This window comes from Pleuronectes platessa, chromosome 3, assembly GCF_947347685.1.
Source record: "Pleuronectes platessa chromosome 3, fPlePla1.1, whole genome shotgun sequence".
NCBI lineage: Eukaryota > Metazoa > Chordata > Actinopteri > Pleuronectiformes > Pleuronectidae > Pleuronectes > Pleuronectes platessa.
In genome coordinates, this window is record NC_070628.1 from 17,395,966 (window position 1) to 17,411,373 (window position 15,408).

General features: G+C 43.3%; 2 protein-coding genes across 3 annotated transcripts; one reads left to right on the plus strand and one right to left on the minus strand.

Annotated features, from left to right (window-relative positions):
- Positions 1–3,164: 3,164 nt before the first annotated feature.
- Positions 3,165–9,460, plus strand: LOC128435733 (CCN family member 1). 2 transcript variants are annotated; one of them, XM_053417975.1, is made up of 6 exons: positions 3,165–3,375; positions 4,279–4,492; positions 5,351–5,598; positions 6,685–6,796; positions 7,048–7,229; positions 8,208–9,460. In XM_053417975.1, exons 1-6 carry the CDS (start codon positions 3,325–3,327, stop codon positions 8,511–8,513), a joined length of 1,113 nt encoding a protein of 370 aa, XP_053273950.1. In that variant the 5' UTR covers positions 3,165–3,324; the 3' UTR covers positions 8,514–9,460. The 2 variants fall into 2 exon arrangements, with proteins under 2 accessions (XP_053273950.1, XP_053273951.1); XM_053417976.1 differs by lacking the exon at positions 3,165–3,375 and having other exon boundaries at positions 4,428–4,562.
- A 258-nt stretch (positions 9,461–9,718) lies between these two features.
- On the minus strand, positions 9,719–15,051 carry LOC128435716 (ATP-dependent RNA helicase DDX39A). Its single transcript, XM_053417972.1, has 10 exons — positions 14,933–15,051; positions 13,727–13,934; positions 13,447–13,574; positions 12,901–13,177; positions 12,482–12,600; positions 11,557–11,688; positions 11,248–11,357; positions 10,746–10,890; positions 10,265–10,412; positions 9,719–9,975 (listed from the first exon to the last, which is right to left on the minus strand). The coding sequence occupies exons 1-10, from the start codon at positions 15,029–15,031 to the stop codon at positions 9,959–9,961; spliced, it is 1,383 nt and encodes a 460-aa protein (XP_053273947.1). The 5' UTR covers positions 15,032–15,051; the 3' UTR covers positions 9,719–9,958.
- Between the last annotated feature and the right edge of the window lie 357 nt (positions 15,052–15,408).

Here is a 15,408-nt window from a genome sequence, read left to right on the forward strand (position 1 = left end):
TGGTTGAGCATATACCTCCACTGGGGCCTGGCATTCCCCTAATTGCACTAGATCAGGACTTTTATTTGGATTTGCAACAAATGCACAAACTCATTAATATCAATCCTGCTGTATTCCTTATGAAACACATCAAACAACTTATCTGGATTTAAGATACGCGATTTGAGCTGGAATTACCGTGGCTGCTGGCACCAGACTTGTCCTCCAATGAATCCTCGTTAAAGGATTTAAAGTCTACTCATTCTGATGTGGTAGCCGTTTCTCAGGCTCCCTCTCCGGAATCGAACCCTGATTCCCCGTTACCCGTGGTCACCATGGTAGGCACGAAAAGTACCATCGAAAGTTGATAGGGCAGACATTCGAATGAGACGTCGCCGCCACGAGGGCCAGCGATCAGCTCGAGGTTATCTAGAGTCACCAAAGCGGCCGGGGCACCCCGTGAGGAGCACCCCGCATGGGTTTTGGGTCTGATAAATTGACGCGTCCCCGGAGGTCAGCGCCCGTTGGCATGTATTAGCTCTGGAATTGCCACAGTTATCCAAGTAACGTGAGAGCGATCAAAGGAACCATAACTGATTTAATGAGCCATTCGCAGTTTCACTGTACCGGCCGTGTGTACCTAGACTTGCACGGCTTAATCTTTGAGAGTAGACAAGCATATGTTACTGGCGGGATCAACCAGGTAGCCCTCTCTGAGCTGCGCTCTGGGGGTCAGTGCGGGGGAGTCACCCTGCCAGCCGGCCCTCTGCTCGGTTACCACGAGCGAGACGACGCAGGTAACAAGGGGCAAGGCCACGAGGAGGACAAAAGCAACCGAGACTGGCTCGCTCTGCTAGGTGGGTAGGTCATGGGAAAACGGTGTTCTCCGGGCGCACGCCGCTGGAGGTTGGAGAGGGGGGGTTTGACACCCCATCCCCTCCCTACACACGGCCTGGTTATGGAGCCCGCTGGCCTGCAGGAACCACCCGCCCAAACACGGCAAGCCGGCTGGCGAGGGCCCTGCGATGGCGGGCTGTATGTGCCATTCGTTCACCTGGATGATCGACAGTCCCATTGCACTGAGTGTTGTCGAAAACCGTGTTCCTGTAATCGTGCAGCGCGTGTTCTGTAGTGGGGGGGGAAACCTAGACATCGCAAAGGAGCAGCCTCACTATTTTCTCGATACCCTGTTTTGACTTTTTGTTATCAAATTCGTGTATTTTAATGAAATTAAACATAGTGTTCCACGCTCAGATGACCCATGTCATCGTATTAGACACAGTGGCACAGTCATTTTATTCATTTTCGTGATTTTTTTCCCGTCATGATCCAGGCACTCCACCTGAACTTGTTTACCCGCGAATGAGGCTCGATTTACTGGTAGAAATCAGCCAGTGTCCGGTTGGAGGCTCTAGTGACATTTTCACGAAAATCGTACGGGTTTCCAAAGAAAAAATGCACCGACATGTGCATTGCAGACGGGCTTGTTTGACCCCCTCAGATGACCCATATCATCGTATTAGACACAGTGGCACAGTCATTTTATTAATTTTTCAGGAAATACCCACTAACATGGATCAGCTCAAAAATTGAATGGGCTCTTCTGTGGATCATGCTCCACTTCTCAGTATTTCTGGGTAATCCTGTTTAATAACAACAGATGCAGACTGCAACATAACCTCCTTGCTTAATAATAATAATAATAATAATACATTTTATTTGTAAGGCACTCTTCATCCGAGAATCTCAGAGTGCCACAAGTACAAAGTTAAAATCAAAGTCATAAAAAAAAAAAAAACTCAACTCAAAGTAAAAACGCCTTCTTGAATAAAAAGGTTTTTAGGCCAGTCTTAAAAGAGTCAGCTTGAGTTAAATACAGTGTATGCCATCTCAAAAGACACCAACAGAAAGGTAAATACATTTTAAATAGGAACATTATAAGAAGCACATTCAGGTAGAATACGGGTTAAAAGTGAATCTGGACACAGCATAAATATTGAGAAATATTTGATTATTTACCAGGCAAAGTGCATAATACTGTGTACTTTTGCTCAAGCTATCAAAAAGCTAGTATTTATCTGAGACAACTTGCGGAGAGCCAACAGTGGTGCATGTTTACCTTTTTAAGCCCGAAACTGAATATGGGGTGTTGATCATTACCTCCTGGCTGAGAATTAGGTTTAACTATTCACCAGAGCAGAGAGCTCCCAGCAGCTCACATAATCACGGCCCATGTGAGTAACCATGTTAGATGTTTGGCCTTTTTAAGTCCAAGCCAGAAATGTGCAAGTATGGACATTCATAGCAGGAAGCTGACTTCCAACCCTCTGCATATCGCATTTCTTTCATCAAAGGAGTTCTCTGTGTTGGGGCAGGTGTGGCTGAAAACCATAAACCTGTGGTTGAGGAGGAAGACAGCGAGGAGGTGGAGGTGGAGGAGGAGGAGGAGGAGGAGGAGGCCAGCCCTCATGTGAGCTGCCCTTAAAACAATAATCCTTCTTTCACCCTAGACTCCACCGGCCGTTCTTTCCGAGTGATTGTATCCTCATCATTCCCATGTCAGCACCATGTGGTTAGAAATAATAGTCAGAAAGAGCCAGGCCACCTGAATTCAAGATGAGGCTCACGGAGAGCATAACAATCAATACCTACATTTAAAAAGTATGGAAAACACATTTTCTCAGTCTGTGATGGAATCCGACAAAGTTCTCTCACTCTCTCTGACAACGGCTATTATCTTACTATTTTCTTATTGCACTCCACTTTAATTTTCTGCCCTGGCACCTGCATTAGTCTGGAAAAACAGAAGGACTTTCTCCCCCTTCTCTTTCTTTCTTTCTCTCCCCCCCCCCTACATAGGTGGAGGTCTTAACCCCAGCTGAATATATTTACTTAGTGTTTGGAGAGTAGAGGCCACAAAAGCAGGAATGTGCCTAAGTGTGACTTGAAAGCGGCTGCTACATTTTAATTTTCAACCCATAAAATAAATACAGAGCGGGTCCTGCAGATTTTTATGAATGGCTGCATTCACGTCCAAAAAAACACGCCCGCCAATCAGAAAGCGACCCTGGCGATAGGGACCCGCCCACGTGGAAACGGTCCCGGGCTGTTTTCCTGCGCGCTGATTGGTCAGAAGTGTAGTTGGGGGCGTGGTGTCACCGAGGCTCACAGTGGGTATAAAGAGTTTAAGACAGCTTATTCCGGTAGAAGGACAAGGACCAAGGTCCGAATAGAGACAGATAGTCAGAGAACAACTACCTGAGACTGACATTAAGACGACAGTAGTTTAATCTACAGGTTTTGTATTTATTTATAATTTTTGCTGAACATCTTCATAGGATAATTATGGCATCACTGATCTACCTGACTGTACTGACAACAGCCGTCATCACACAGGTAAGCTTTTCACGTTATGTTGTTATTTTGAGATTCAACATGTTTAAATTGTTAAAAATATGCTGAAAATTTTCTTTGACCTCAAGCACAAACAACTCCTTATGGAAAATATGTATATCAAAGGTTTCAGCCGTGTATCATCTCTTAATGGCATCTTCATCATATGAACTGCTGAAGATCTCAGTCTTAAATCTGAGACTTATTGGTGTTAACCCGTTTTTCAAAGAGACTTAGTCTTAAAACAAATAAAAAGTCTTGGGTGGGGTTGTATCCTTTATCCTCATATGTGTTTTGTAATAATAATGAACCCAGTTCCTCTGAAGTTGCCTGTCCTTCCTGGTAATAAGCGTGTCTACTCATGTCTTACTTTTGCAGCCACAGTGAAATGTTGATTCCTACGGAGTGGAACAAGTTGGCTCAAGTGCCGCTGCGATGACTCAAATCGTGAGGCAGCAGTCGACTGGTACAAACCCTGCAGCTGTCTAGACACTCAGGGACGAGTGGCCAGCAGTAACTTAACTTTTACTGCTCCGCACTGCTTTGTCTGTGGACGGATTCAAAATGAGAAAAACCCTGAGGAGGCTAAATATGCCAGAGCTCCGCCACATACTCTGATGTTGGAAGAAAAGCTCAAAGTGATGCACTGAACAACCCTGCTGATGATTTAAACTCTCCAGCTATTGTGTGTGTGTTTTTTCTTTAATCAAGTGGGTGTTGGCGTTGCAAGACTTTAAAAATGTTGGCAAAGAACTACAGGTGTTTGATGAGCATGTATGTGCTTCACTGTGCAGTCTTTTTCTCTCCATATTTGTCATCTCCATGACCTTCACACTACATCATGTGAGTCTTTCTCTGATGACCTGACCTCCCTCTCTGCTTCCTCTCTCCCCCTCATCCCTCCAGGTGACTGCTAGCTGCCCTGCAGTGTGTGACTGCCCTGCAGAGCCTCTGGTTTGCCCTCCCGGGGTAAGCGCTGTGCCCGATGGATGTGGGTGCTGCAAGGTGTGTGCCGCACAGCTCAACCAGGACTGCAGCTCCATAAGGCCTTGTGACCATCACAAAGGGCTGGAGTGTAATTACGGCAATGATGTGGCCATGGACTGGGGCATCTGTCGAGGTGAGGGAGGAAGGAACAATGTCAAGTTGGTACGGGAGGAATTTCACTGGGATCATAGCGGACTTCATAGGTGCCTAGTATGGGGAAATATTGTATTTGGTGTGAGGTGTCTTATATTTAAAATTAATATGGTGAATGTGATACCCTATAAAAGTATCACATTCTTTTCACATTCTTTTTTTCTTTTACAAGTTTCCTGGCATTAAAATGCCAGGAAACTTGTCTAGCAACGTAGAGAAGACGTCAAGGATATTAATTTAGCTTCCTTTCCATTAAGTCAAAGGCATCACAATTTGGGGATCAAGGAAGGTGTCACGCTACACATCCAGGAACAGGACATGGGATATTTTAATGAGTAGTAGATGTTTTATGACGATGTCAGGGGGTTTCAGAGATAAAAATACAACCCCCCCATCTGTACCATGCCAGTGCTGCCCCACAAACTATGAATAGCTGGTTCCTCCATGCAAAGGAGACAAGGAGTCTCACACTTCCTGTCCTTATTTCCACTGACCTTTCCGTCTTAGCCGTCGTCTGTTTGACTTTGTGTGGGTTGTGTTTGTTTTGGCAAAGAGAAGCTTTGCCCAACAGGGTTAATTCAAGGTGTTGCAATAAGATAATACTTCTAAACATACCTGATGCAGGCTGAGGCTCTATCATTGGTCCCTTAAAAGCATGTCCTGTCCTGCACAAAGAGAGGCATCTCTGAAATACCTAACCTGTGGTTTGTGCCCAGAATTACTTTGTTGCTTTATGGTTTGTGCAAAAACAACAGTCAGTTTGTGCACATCTTACCACGGCTGATTTGCATGTCATGGGTTTTTGGTGTCAGCTGAGTAATAATGTGTGTGTTTCCAGCTAAATCTGAGGGACGGTCATGCGAGTACGACAGCAGGATCTACCAGAACGGCGAGGGTTTCCGTGCCGGCTGTAAACACCAGTGTACCTGCATCGATGGCGCCGTTGGCTGCGCTCCTCTCTGCAACAACAAACTGCCCCCGGCTTCACCATCCTGCCCCTACCCACGGCTGGTCAGGATTCCCGGGCAGTGCTGCTTCAGCGTGGACTGCCACAAGGGCACCTGGCGCCTGCCACCTAAGCATCAGGTGTGTGTTTGATGTAGTCACAATTCATCAGCTGCCACTGTTATAACCTCTGGATAGAAAACAAGGGAGGTGAGGATGAAAGACACATTTTGACAAAATAAATCTCAAACAAGTGGCAGTAATTAATTGATTACTCCTTTGCATTCATAATTAGAATTGCACTCAATATGGAGCCCATACCTCTGCCAAGGCCCAATAGTCCAGTCCCCTGAACATTCCTAATCTTTTTCATCATGAATTATTCCCTGCGAAATGTAAAACAAAAAGAATACATCGCAATGCAAGCAACTAAGACTTAATGGGCTCTTCCCCAACCCAGACTTCATCCTTCCAACAAGTCGTTTTTATGTAATCTTGCTGACTAATGAACAAACGCAGATGAAAACAAAACCTCCTTGTCTTCCATAATATTTTTCTGTTGATCAATTCTTAAATTCCGTGTTAAGGGGCTTGAGATGCAGTTAATAGCAGCTCATGCACTGCTCAATATGTAGAAACAGAGAGCAAGGAAATGAGAGGAGCTCAGCTGTGGTTGTAGACCTAATGTTTTCATGTTGACCAACCATCCAACCATCTGTCGAGAACATGATGACTCAGGAACGCTATGTCTTCAAATGTGGTTCAAAGGTTCCGTTTGGACTCAAGGATGACCTGATTTGATTTAGGTGCTTAAGGTTAAAAGGTCAAGTTCACTGTGACCTTAAAAATCTAACTTTTGTCCTTGTGAACGCAATAACTCAGGAACACCTTCCGGCAATTGCATCATATTTGGCTGAACTGCTTTCCTGGACACATTGAGAAAGTGGTTGGATGGTAAAAAAGGTCAAGTTCACTGGGACATCACATTGTTTCCACACAATGTGTTCATTTTTTTTTAATCCTCCTCTTTTTTATAGACCAAACTGTAACTGTTTACATAGATGAGATACTGTCATTGTTAGATACTTCTTCCTGTTATAGAGTGAACCCTTGGTAATCAGGTCATTGTGGTGATAACATTGTGAAGAGTAAACAAAAGACAGACGTGGCTGCGGCCCAGATGACTCCCCAACCAACATCATGGTCTTGTGTTATCTCTTATCACAGGTGCCTCCACCACAACACCACATGCCCAGACCTGATCAGGCTCTGGGCAACGAGCTCACAGATGTGAAGTCCAGCGGTTGGCCGAGTGAACATGGCTACAAACATCTGCCTGGTAAGAGAACAGGAAAAAAGCTTCATAATTTATCATAACAGTTTGTTCTGTTAGTGTGTGAGTTTTTGTTGTCCGTAATATTTGATTTTGTGATGCAGTTAATACAACAGTAATTACAAAAAAAAATGGAATACAGTTTTTCGGTTGACACTCTTGATGGGGTTCTGACCCCCAGGTTGGGAACAACTGTTCTAACAGGTGTGTATCGTTTCTCTTTTTCTCCCTGCCTGCCACCTTTTCACACTCCTCAGTGTGGAACCATCTGAAGGAAGAGAAGTGCCAAGTGCAGACCACAGACTGGTCCCAGTGCTCTCGCAGGTGCGGGATGGGCGTCTCGTCCCGAATAACCAACAAGAACCCTGAGTGTAAGCTGGAGCGAGAGACGAGGATCTGCACCATACGGCCGTGCCAGGGCCTGAGCGTCGCAGCCAAGGTGAAGTAGACTGAACTAAAGGAGAGGGAGAGCAAAGGTCAAATAGCCACATTACTGCAAAGATAACTTCTTATCGCAACAACTTGTCTCAGATGGTAAAACCTGGACGCCTAGTGATAACACTTATCAAGAGTGGAATTATTTCACCTTTTATCGAGCCACAACTGCCTATGGAGAAAAACTATACCTGTTAATTTTTTGCTCTGCCTCCTTGTTTCCCTCTCGCCACGAAAAAAGAGCTGAGGTTGAAGAAAATCTAATCTGCGCAGCAAAGAATGAAATTTTTTTTGATGTTGTGTCCTTGAGTAAATATGCTTTGAGGACTAAAACCATCTTTATCCCAAGCTTAAGAACAGAGATTATCGTAGCGGTACTTTCTGGAAGCTCCACATCCAGTGGGAACTGGGCAGTGCTGATTTACTCAGCTGTGTTTTGGTGACAGGCAGGCGCCTTTTTAAATATAGTCCCCCACCCCCGGCATTCCTGCCAAGCAACTGTCCATAGCTAGGCCCCATCTGTGTACTCAGAGTCCAGGGAAGTGGTGTGTCTATATTAATCCTCCATGTTGGACACACACCGACAGCTCTTTTTCAGCTCTGCTGAGTAAAAGCTCTGGTGGCCGGACAGGTGTCTGTGTGTTTAACAGAGAAAGACACTAAAATGGTAAATACAGGTTTAATCTTAAAATTAATCACTTAATGTCAGTATAATCCCTCGCTCAATCCTCGTTTTGGCACAACAAGATGAAGGCTGGTTCTCGTAATGTGAAACTAATGAGTTTGAGTGCAAAGCCGCTTAAATCTGCTTCTGTGTAAAAAGACAGGGCAGATAAGAGGCAAAGCTTTTAGATTTTTTTAAAATAAAAATATTCAAATGATTTGTTTTGGTCAATTTCTCTATTGAATCCAGTTAGGGACCACACTCAATATAATCCGCACTGTGACACTCATCTCTTCGATTTTTATCATCCAACCACAGAAAGGGAAGAAGTGCTCCCCAACCCAGAAAGCCCCCGAGCCTGTCCGGCTGTCCTATGGAGAATGTGTGAGTGTCCGACTGTACCGACCCAACTACTGCGGTACGTGCACGAGCGGAAGGTGCTGCTCGCCACGCCAGACACGCACTGTACCTGTGACCTTTGTCTGCCCGGACGGAGAGCGTTTCCGGAGGTCGGCCATGTTCATCCAGTCATGTAAATGCAGTGATGACTGTAGCCACCTCAACGAAGTGGCCCTTCCTCCACAGCACTGGATGTACGGAGACACACACAAGTTCATAGACTAGTACTGAGGAGGACTTTTGTTTTATTTGAATGTGACCAGGTCGACCTTCTTGATAAAGGAAGATGCTTCAAGACGAGGGGTCATTTTTCTCATCTGGCTCCAAGCGAGTGAAGACCACAGGCTCCCACCTGACGACAGAGACTGCAGGCGGGAAGAGCCGCCCCGGTTTAATTCACAATCATGAAGGCAACCTTTAATGTAATGTGTGTGTGACCAGAGTGGATTGTACACTTACCCACTCCAGTTGAAACAGACGAGGGACCTAAACTAGAGCCCTGAAGCGCCCCTCGACTTCCTCCCCTCTGGACCGATTGCTGGTTCAGGTGTTGGGGATATTTTATTACGACCCTCAGATCAGCCTGAGAAGTGAAACACTACCAGAGCAACAGCGCACTTTGTTTAGCACTGAAACTACCTGTACTATAACGTTTGACAGCAGGGGTAAAAGGATCCCTCCACCTGCATCGATTCCCTCAAATACTGAGATGGTAATGTCTTCATATCCCAAGACGCGTTGCTCGTAACAAGCAGCAAAAGAATAACTCCTGCAGTTTTTACTGTAGAAAACTCTTGAGTATAATGCAAAAGGTGGACTAAGCATATTATGAACATTAAGACTAACTGCATCAACTGTGCTGTTTACAGACAGCAAGCTATGACGCAGTTTCCTTGGGACAATGACTAAGCAAAGATAAGGAACATTACCTGGAACTGAAACAAATGTCAGCAGACTGGAACAATGCCAACACTATTCCAAGACATTGGATTTCTTGCTTGTGCATTAAATGCATCTCAAAGAGAATTTTTTTTAATTATTGCATTTTGGATCACAATGACTTTTAATGCATTTTCTTTATTTTGTTCAAAGGTTTTATAAGTCATTAAGACACCAGTGTAGCTGTCACAAGTTCTTGTTGGTCCATCCATAGGATAAAAATGGCTGCTGGACTCAGGTTTCATGTGTTTTTTTTTAACTCAACTTGTTCAGTTTCAAATGATCCTACCTGGCAGTCACTTCACAGTCAAGTGTTTGGGAAACAGTGACGGTGTATTTAAAACTGGGACAACAGCACCCTCTGCTTATGAGAAGAATTACCTACAGTCAAAAGTGACGACACAGATTGTGTTTGGCGATTTTGTTTGTATTTTTCTTTAATGCAACATCTGTCATACTTACAAGTGCAAATTAAATCTAACAACATCACACAAGGTATAAAAACTTTATTTCTTTAACCAAAACAATGTATCCATGGTAGAACAAGAAAAAAAATACTAAAACAAGTACCCCGTAAACACATAAAATAAAAAGAAATGGTTTACCTTCATGAACTTGCATACAAATATGGAGGGAGGGGGACTTTAAAATTAAACATTGAGCTTTTTGTCTCCATCAAAATACAGCAACACCAAGGTTCAAACACAATCTTCATTGGAACGACTTCAGGCTCATCTGGACTGTTCAACTGAAAAGAGAAAAAGGAAAGAATTAGGCATTATTACATAAGGCCAAGAAACATCTTAAGAGTTTTTTAATATCTAGCAACGTGCTTCTGTGATATTGTTTTGACTTTTTTGGCTGCAAGACTACTGCTTTATTTCTCTACATTTTCTATCCAGTGACACAAGCCAAAAACCTTGAAGAATGGTGAGATGATGTAGAAAGAAAATGGGTTCTGTATACCTGTTGCTCATAAAAGACTTGTTTACTGAAAGGTCAAGTGAAAGACGGCTGTAAAAGACAAGAGAACTTACTGTAAGAGGAAATATCAATCTCCTCTGGTAGCTCTGCCACATTGACCTCAAATCGGTCTTGGACCTCATTCAGGGTCTTGGCGTCTGTCTCATCTGACACAAAAGTGACGGCAAGACCTTTTGTCCCAAACCTGCCAGCACGGGCCACCTGAGGGGCAGAGAAAAAAAGGTTGAGCTTACAAGGGGCTCAGCTGAAAGGAAACGGAAATGCCACAAGTTTCCATACGAAAGGAAGCAGGACAAAAGTTTGGATTTCATACTGACTCCATAGTTCAGATCACAATGTTCTGATTGGGTAGAATTAAATACAGCCTTCAAATGAACACTGGTTATGGGTTATTTTTACATTGTTATTTATAACCATACCAGGATTGTTACCGTAAATTTGGTGCAAGCTACAGACATTTGTTTGTATGCTTTGAAAATGAAAATTTTAACATTTCTGGAATTCATGACAAAATTATATAATAGCTGGACTGACTCTGTGAAGGTAAGTGTCAGAATCTTCTGGCATGTCGTAGTTGAAGACAATGTTGACTCGCTCAATGTCCATGCCTCGGCCGAACAAGTTGGTTGCAACCAAGATCCGCCGCTGGAAGTCTTTAAACTGCTGATACCGGGATAACCTGGGGGAGGAATGGGCAACAACAGGAAAAGTAATAAGCAAGATATTATTCCAGTTCAAGCGAAAGTGACTAACAACATTAACTGCCAACCTGTAATACAATCTAATCTTCCACATAAAACTGCTTGTAAATTCAACTTTATAGTTCATACTGCTTAGTGGACCAGTTTAACTACAATGCTGTTGTTGTCAAGCAAAGTTAAATATTAAAAAGTTTTAGCTGACCAGGGACAAATTACAGCACAGTGACATGTTGTTTCCCTTCATTTTGGCATTTGGAAGATAGTGGAATCAGCAAAGTACCCGTCCAATACAGATTAAGCAAATAGACAATCATGGCAGAGAAAGATAAACCTACCTCTCCTCCTGTGCCATGCCCCTGTGGATGGCAATAGCCGGGAAGTTCTGCTCAACCAGCAGCTGAGACAGAGCCACACAGCGATGAACTGACTTCACAAAGATCACCACCTAGCAGGAGCCAAAACAAGACACTTGCATTTTTACTGGGAAAGGCATGAACAACAAAATAGGCCGGAATTACAGACCAAGGGATACAAGTTTAGCCGAAAATAAAAATATATGTGCATTTCTTTCAGAAAGATTAAAAATGTTTTAATGTGTACAGGACTAATTCTGAGTCATCATCTGAAATGATTACAAACTGTACCTGGTTGAACTCAAGCACATCGAGCAGGTCAAACAGCTTTCGGTTCTTCTCACTGTCCTTTAACTTGCAGTAATACTGCTGTAAGCCATGCAGTGTCAGCTTGGTCTCATCATCCACAAACACTTCCATGGGCTACAAAGCAAAAACAGGAGCAAAATGTTAGGTGTCTCTCTCACACACACATAACCACACGCAAACCACCTCTACAGACCACATCAGAAATGTCATAATACAGAGGAAGCCTTGAAGCATGCATGAAGAAAGTAAAGAGGATTATATGAGGGGAAAACTTTATTAAAAATAAGTCTGAAAACGTCTCTGAAGTTCCCCCTGGTTCATGTTTTTCTGAGCTCTACGTATGACAACTCCATAATGAGCTTGCACCAAGTTTTTAGATGAACTGTGCCTGGTGGCTCACTGAACTTGTTCTCCTTGCAGCAGAGCCAGAAGGGGTGGATGTCCTGACTGAGTCAAATCTGTTAAGGAGGATCACTTTCCCCCTCTCATATGGCCACTTATGACACTGACAGCTACAAGTGGGCAAAGCAATGAGGGGTTTCAATACAAACACAAAACTTCAATAGCCCTGAAATGACATGGATGTAATAATGTATATAAAAAAAGGAAAAGCTCATTTTTAACTTTTATGCCGCAACCGAACTAATGTTTGTAGTAACGTATATGTGCATAAAAAGGAGGGACGGTTATGCAACAGAGCAAGAATACAAATTGAAAGAAGCTCCAGCACACCTGAGCTACTTGGAAATTATTAACACCTCTTTGATCGATCAGATTGGATAAAAGTAGAAAGACAAAGAAAACCAGCAAAAAAAAAAAAAAAAACATCTTCTGAAATTCAATGTATATTTTCTCAGCTTGGAGCAGCAGCAAGTTCAATTTGAGAAAAAGGTGAATAATAACTCACATCCTGCATGAACTTGCGGCAAACGGGGCGGATCTCCTTGCTCAATGTTGCACTGAACATCATAACTTGCTTCTCATGGGGTGTCAGCCTGAAGATTTCCTGGACGTCACGCCTCATGTCTGTGGCAAAAAACAAATGGCACACATCTATTATTGAAAAATAGAAACCCCTATAAACTCGCTCTTTATCACTAGATTTAAGGCAGCCCTTTCATTGGTTAATGTATCATTTGAAGTCTGTATATTACGATATACAAGTACTAATATATGACTAAGCGATAATTTCATAGACAAAACATTTTCACAATAAATGCCCCATGATAGGGGACCAAATTAGCAGATGACTTGCAACCAAAAGGCTGATTTGGAATCAAGTTTCTCAGCCATCTTCTGTAAGACATATTTGTTCCTCTCACTCACCGAGCTGCTCCAGCATCTTATCACACTCGTCGAGCACAAAGTGCTTGATGTTCTTCACACTGAGGGTCTTGTTGCGGATGAGGGCCAGGGTACGTCCTGGAGTTCCCACGACAATGTGAGGGCAATTTTTCTTCAGGACATCCTCGTCCTTCTTGATGGCCATGCCGCCGAAGAACACTGACACCTTGACAGTGGGCATGTACTTGGAGAAGCGCTCGTACTCTTTGCTGATCTGGAAGGCCAACTCTCGCGTGTGGCACATCACAAGGACAGACACCTGGAGTGCAGGGAATAAGGACATTAGTTTTAATTCCGGGCTCTACTTGTCCTCAAGTGCAACTCACTCAATTTGTTTTCCAACATACACATTTTTGAGCAGGAAAACTGCAATCATATTTGTCTAACTTATTTAACGGAAGAGGTCTCAAGACTGACAACTGCTCAACATCTGAAAGCTAATACAAAAATGTATTTAACAGAATCAAAGCCTGAAACACATGGTATAAAAACATATGGAGGATGTATTAGCTTGTTTAAATAACTCACCTGCCCATCCACAGGCTCGATCTGCTGCAGGGTGGCAAGTACAAACACAGCTGTCTTTCCCATACCAGACTTGGCCTGACACAAGATGTCCATGCCCAGGATAGCTTGAGGAATACACTCATGTTGGACTGTAAATAGAACAAATGGCAATTGTAAATGAGTGAAAATGTCAAAAACACTTGGATTAAATGTGATCAATTTAAAGTGTCAAACTGTTGGTTTAAAGAGAGGATTTTATCCAAGCCATGGTTTTGACCTTCTTAAAAAACACGACACTCACCTTCTGAGGGATGCTCAAAACCACAGTCAACGATGGCACGGAGCAGCTCTGGTTTGAGGAGGAAGTCTCTGAAGCCGGAGCTGTGGATGGATACGTAGGACCCCTTCACCTCCTTCTTGTTGGCTGGGGTGCCACTCTCGGGGACTCCCTGCGGCTCCTCATCCTCCTCATAGTCCAGAAGTTCATTATCAACGTCGTTCTCAGCCATCTGTTTGTATTACATGTAAATTGGGAGGATCTCATAAATTTACTCAGAATTGGCAAAAAATAGGCTGATTTAAATGTACATGAAATATAAGAACATTATGAATTAATCTTTGTTGCGGTATATTTATTCTCACACTGCACATATCGTCCCTGTTTAAACACTGTATATATTCGTTTGATTCCATTCATACTTTTCTATTTTTGTTATTCCTTACACTTATTATTGTAATACCACTTCCGTGTTGCATGGTACTTATCACTTACCGATGCCATATTTACTTACGTTATCTCTTCATGCTATGTTATTGTTCACACTTCCACCAGCACTTACGTGGTACTGTACAACCGTTAATTTAGGGACTATGTTAGTGATTCACTGTTTAAAGTACGAACAGAACAAAGTTTAGGCACTAGCTTCACGCTACAATGAGCAGGAACCTGAGTCTGCCTGTTGGCTGCAAGGTCCAAAATACTAGAAGGCCGCAGCAGTGGTTCACATCAAAATGAATTAATTATGATAATATTATCTTTAATAAAACATATATGAGGACTTTGAGCTGTTTAGACTGCGCTGGCTCATTCCCAGCGAGCCGGTGGGGGACCCGGCGGAGGCAGCGCACTCTTCGACAATAGATCTCTCCGGATTCTCTCTTCATTCAAACCGGCTAGTGAGCAAGCTAATGGCTAACCGCTGATCGGGACTCACGCGCTACTTTCCAACATCGCACCGTTGTATTCGGTACTTTTGGTGAAAAGGAGAAGGTATTTATTTTCCATTGGTGAGCAGCTGGCGCTACTAGACCAACTCAAAAGAAAAACGGGCTTTTTAAAATTAAGCTAACGATGTTGCGGCTAGCGTGCTAGCTACCAAAGCGAATACCCAATGCACAACTTTGACTCCAGAGACACAGCAATCAAATCGTTTCATCGCTGATAACAACTAAGCGCTTAGTGGGTAGTTGGTTTTCTGTGAAAAGCACAAATGCGTCAAAACGTTACCTTGGTGTGACGTATTTTTTTTGTCCTGTCGACGTCTGTGTGCGCAGCAGCGGAGAAATAGCAAGAACTGGCGAGTGTCCACAGCAATGGAGCACACATGGATGCTGCCTTCAGGGATACCTGGGAACAATCATCAGTGTTCACTGCGCTGTGGACCGGTGGCTTTAAAACCAGAACGTTTTTTGCACAATAAAAACAAAACTAGCCACGCAGAAAAATATCTTGGTAGTACTGTTTTATTTTTTACATCATGTCAAGAAAATATGGAGGTAGGAGCTGTGATTCGTTTAACAAATGATTAAATGCAATCATAAATGGTTAAATTATTATTTTAAGATAAGGGCTTCCGATGTTTTCCATTTCAAATTTACCTATGAGTGAGACTTTGATAAAAAACCTTTACTTTCCTAAAACCTATTCCTACAGGTGTCGAAATCGGCACGCGAAGGCATCAGTCGCAGCAGAGCAGCGCCTGA

Excerpts from the sequence above, each read along its gene's own strand:
- LOC128435733 (XM_053417975.1), top strand. The coding sequence starts at position 3,325 with ATGGCATCACTGATCTACCTGACTGTACTGACAACAGCCGTCATCACA. Across the intron at positions 3,376-4,278 it reads CAACAGCCGTCATCACACAG|GTGACTGCTAGCTGCCCTGC; the intron begins GTAAGCTTTTCA and ends TCATCCCTCCAG. Across the intron at positions 6,797-7,047 it reads TGGCTACAAACATCTGCCTG|TGTGGAACCATCTGAAGGAA; the intron begins GTAAGAGAACAG and ends CACACTCCTCAG.
- LOC128435716 (XM_053417972.1), bottom strand. The coding sequence starts at position 15,031 with ATGTGTGCTCCATTGCTGTGGACACTCGCCAGTTCTTGCTATTTCTCC. Across the intron at positions 13,935-14,932 it reads AAAAAATACGTCACACCAAG|ATGGCTGAGAACGACGTTGA; the intron begins GTAACGTTTTGA and ends TAATACAAACAG. Across the intron at positions 13,178-13,446 it reads TCGAGCCTGTGGATGGGCAG|GTGTCTGTCCTTGTGATGTG; the intron begins GTGAGTTATTTA and ends CCTGCACTCCAG.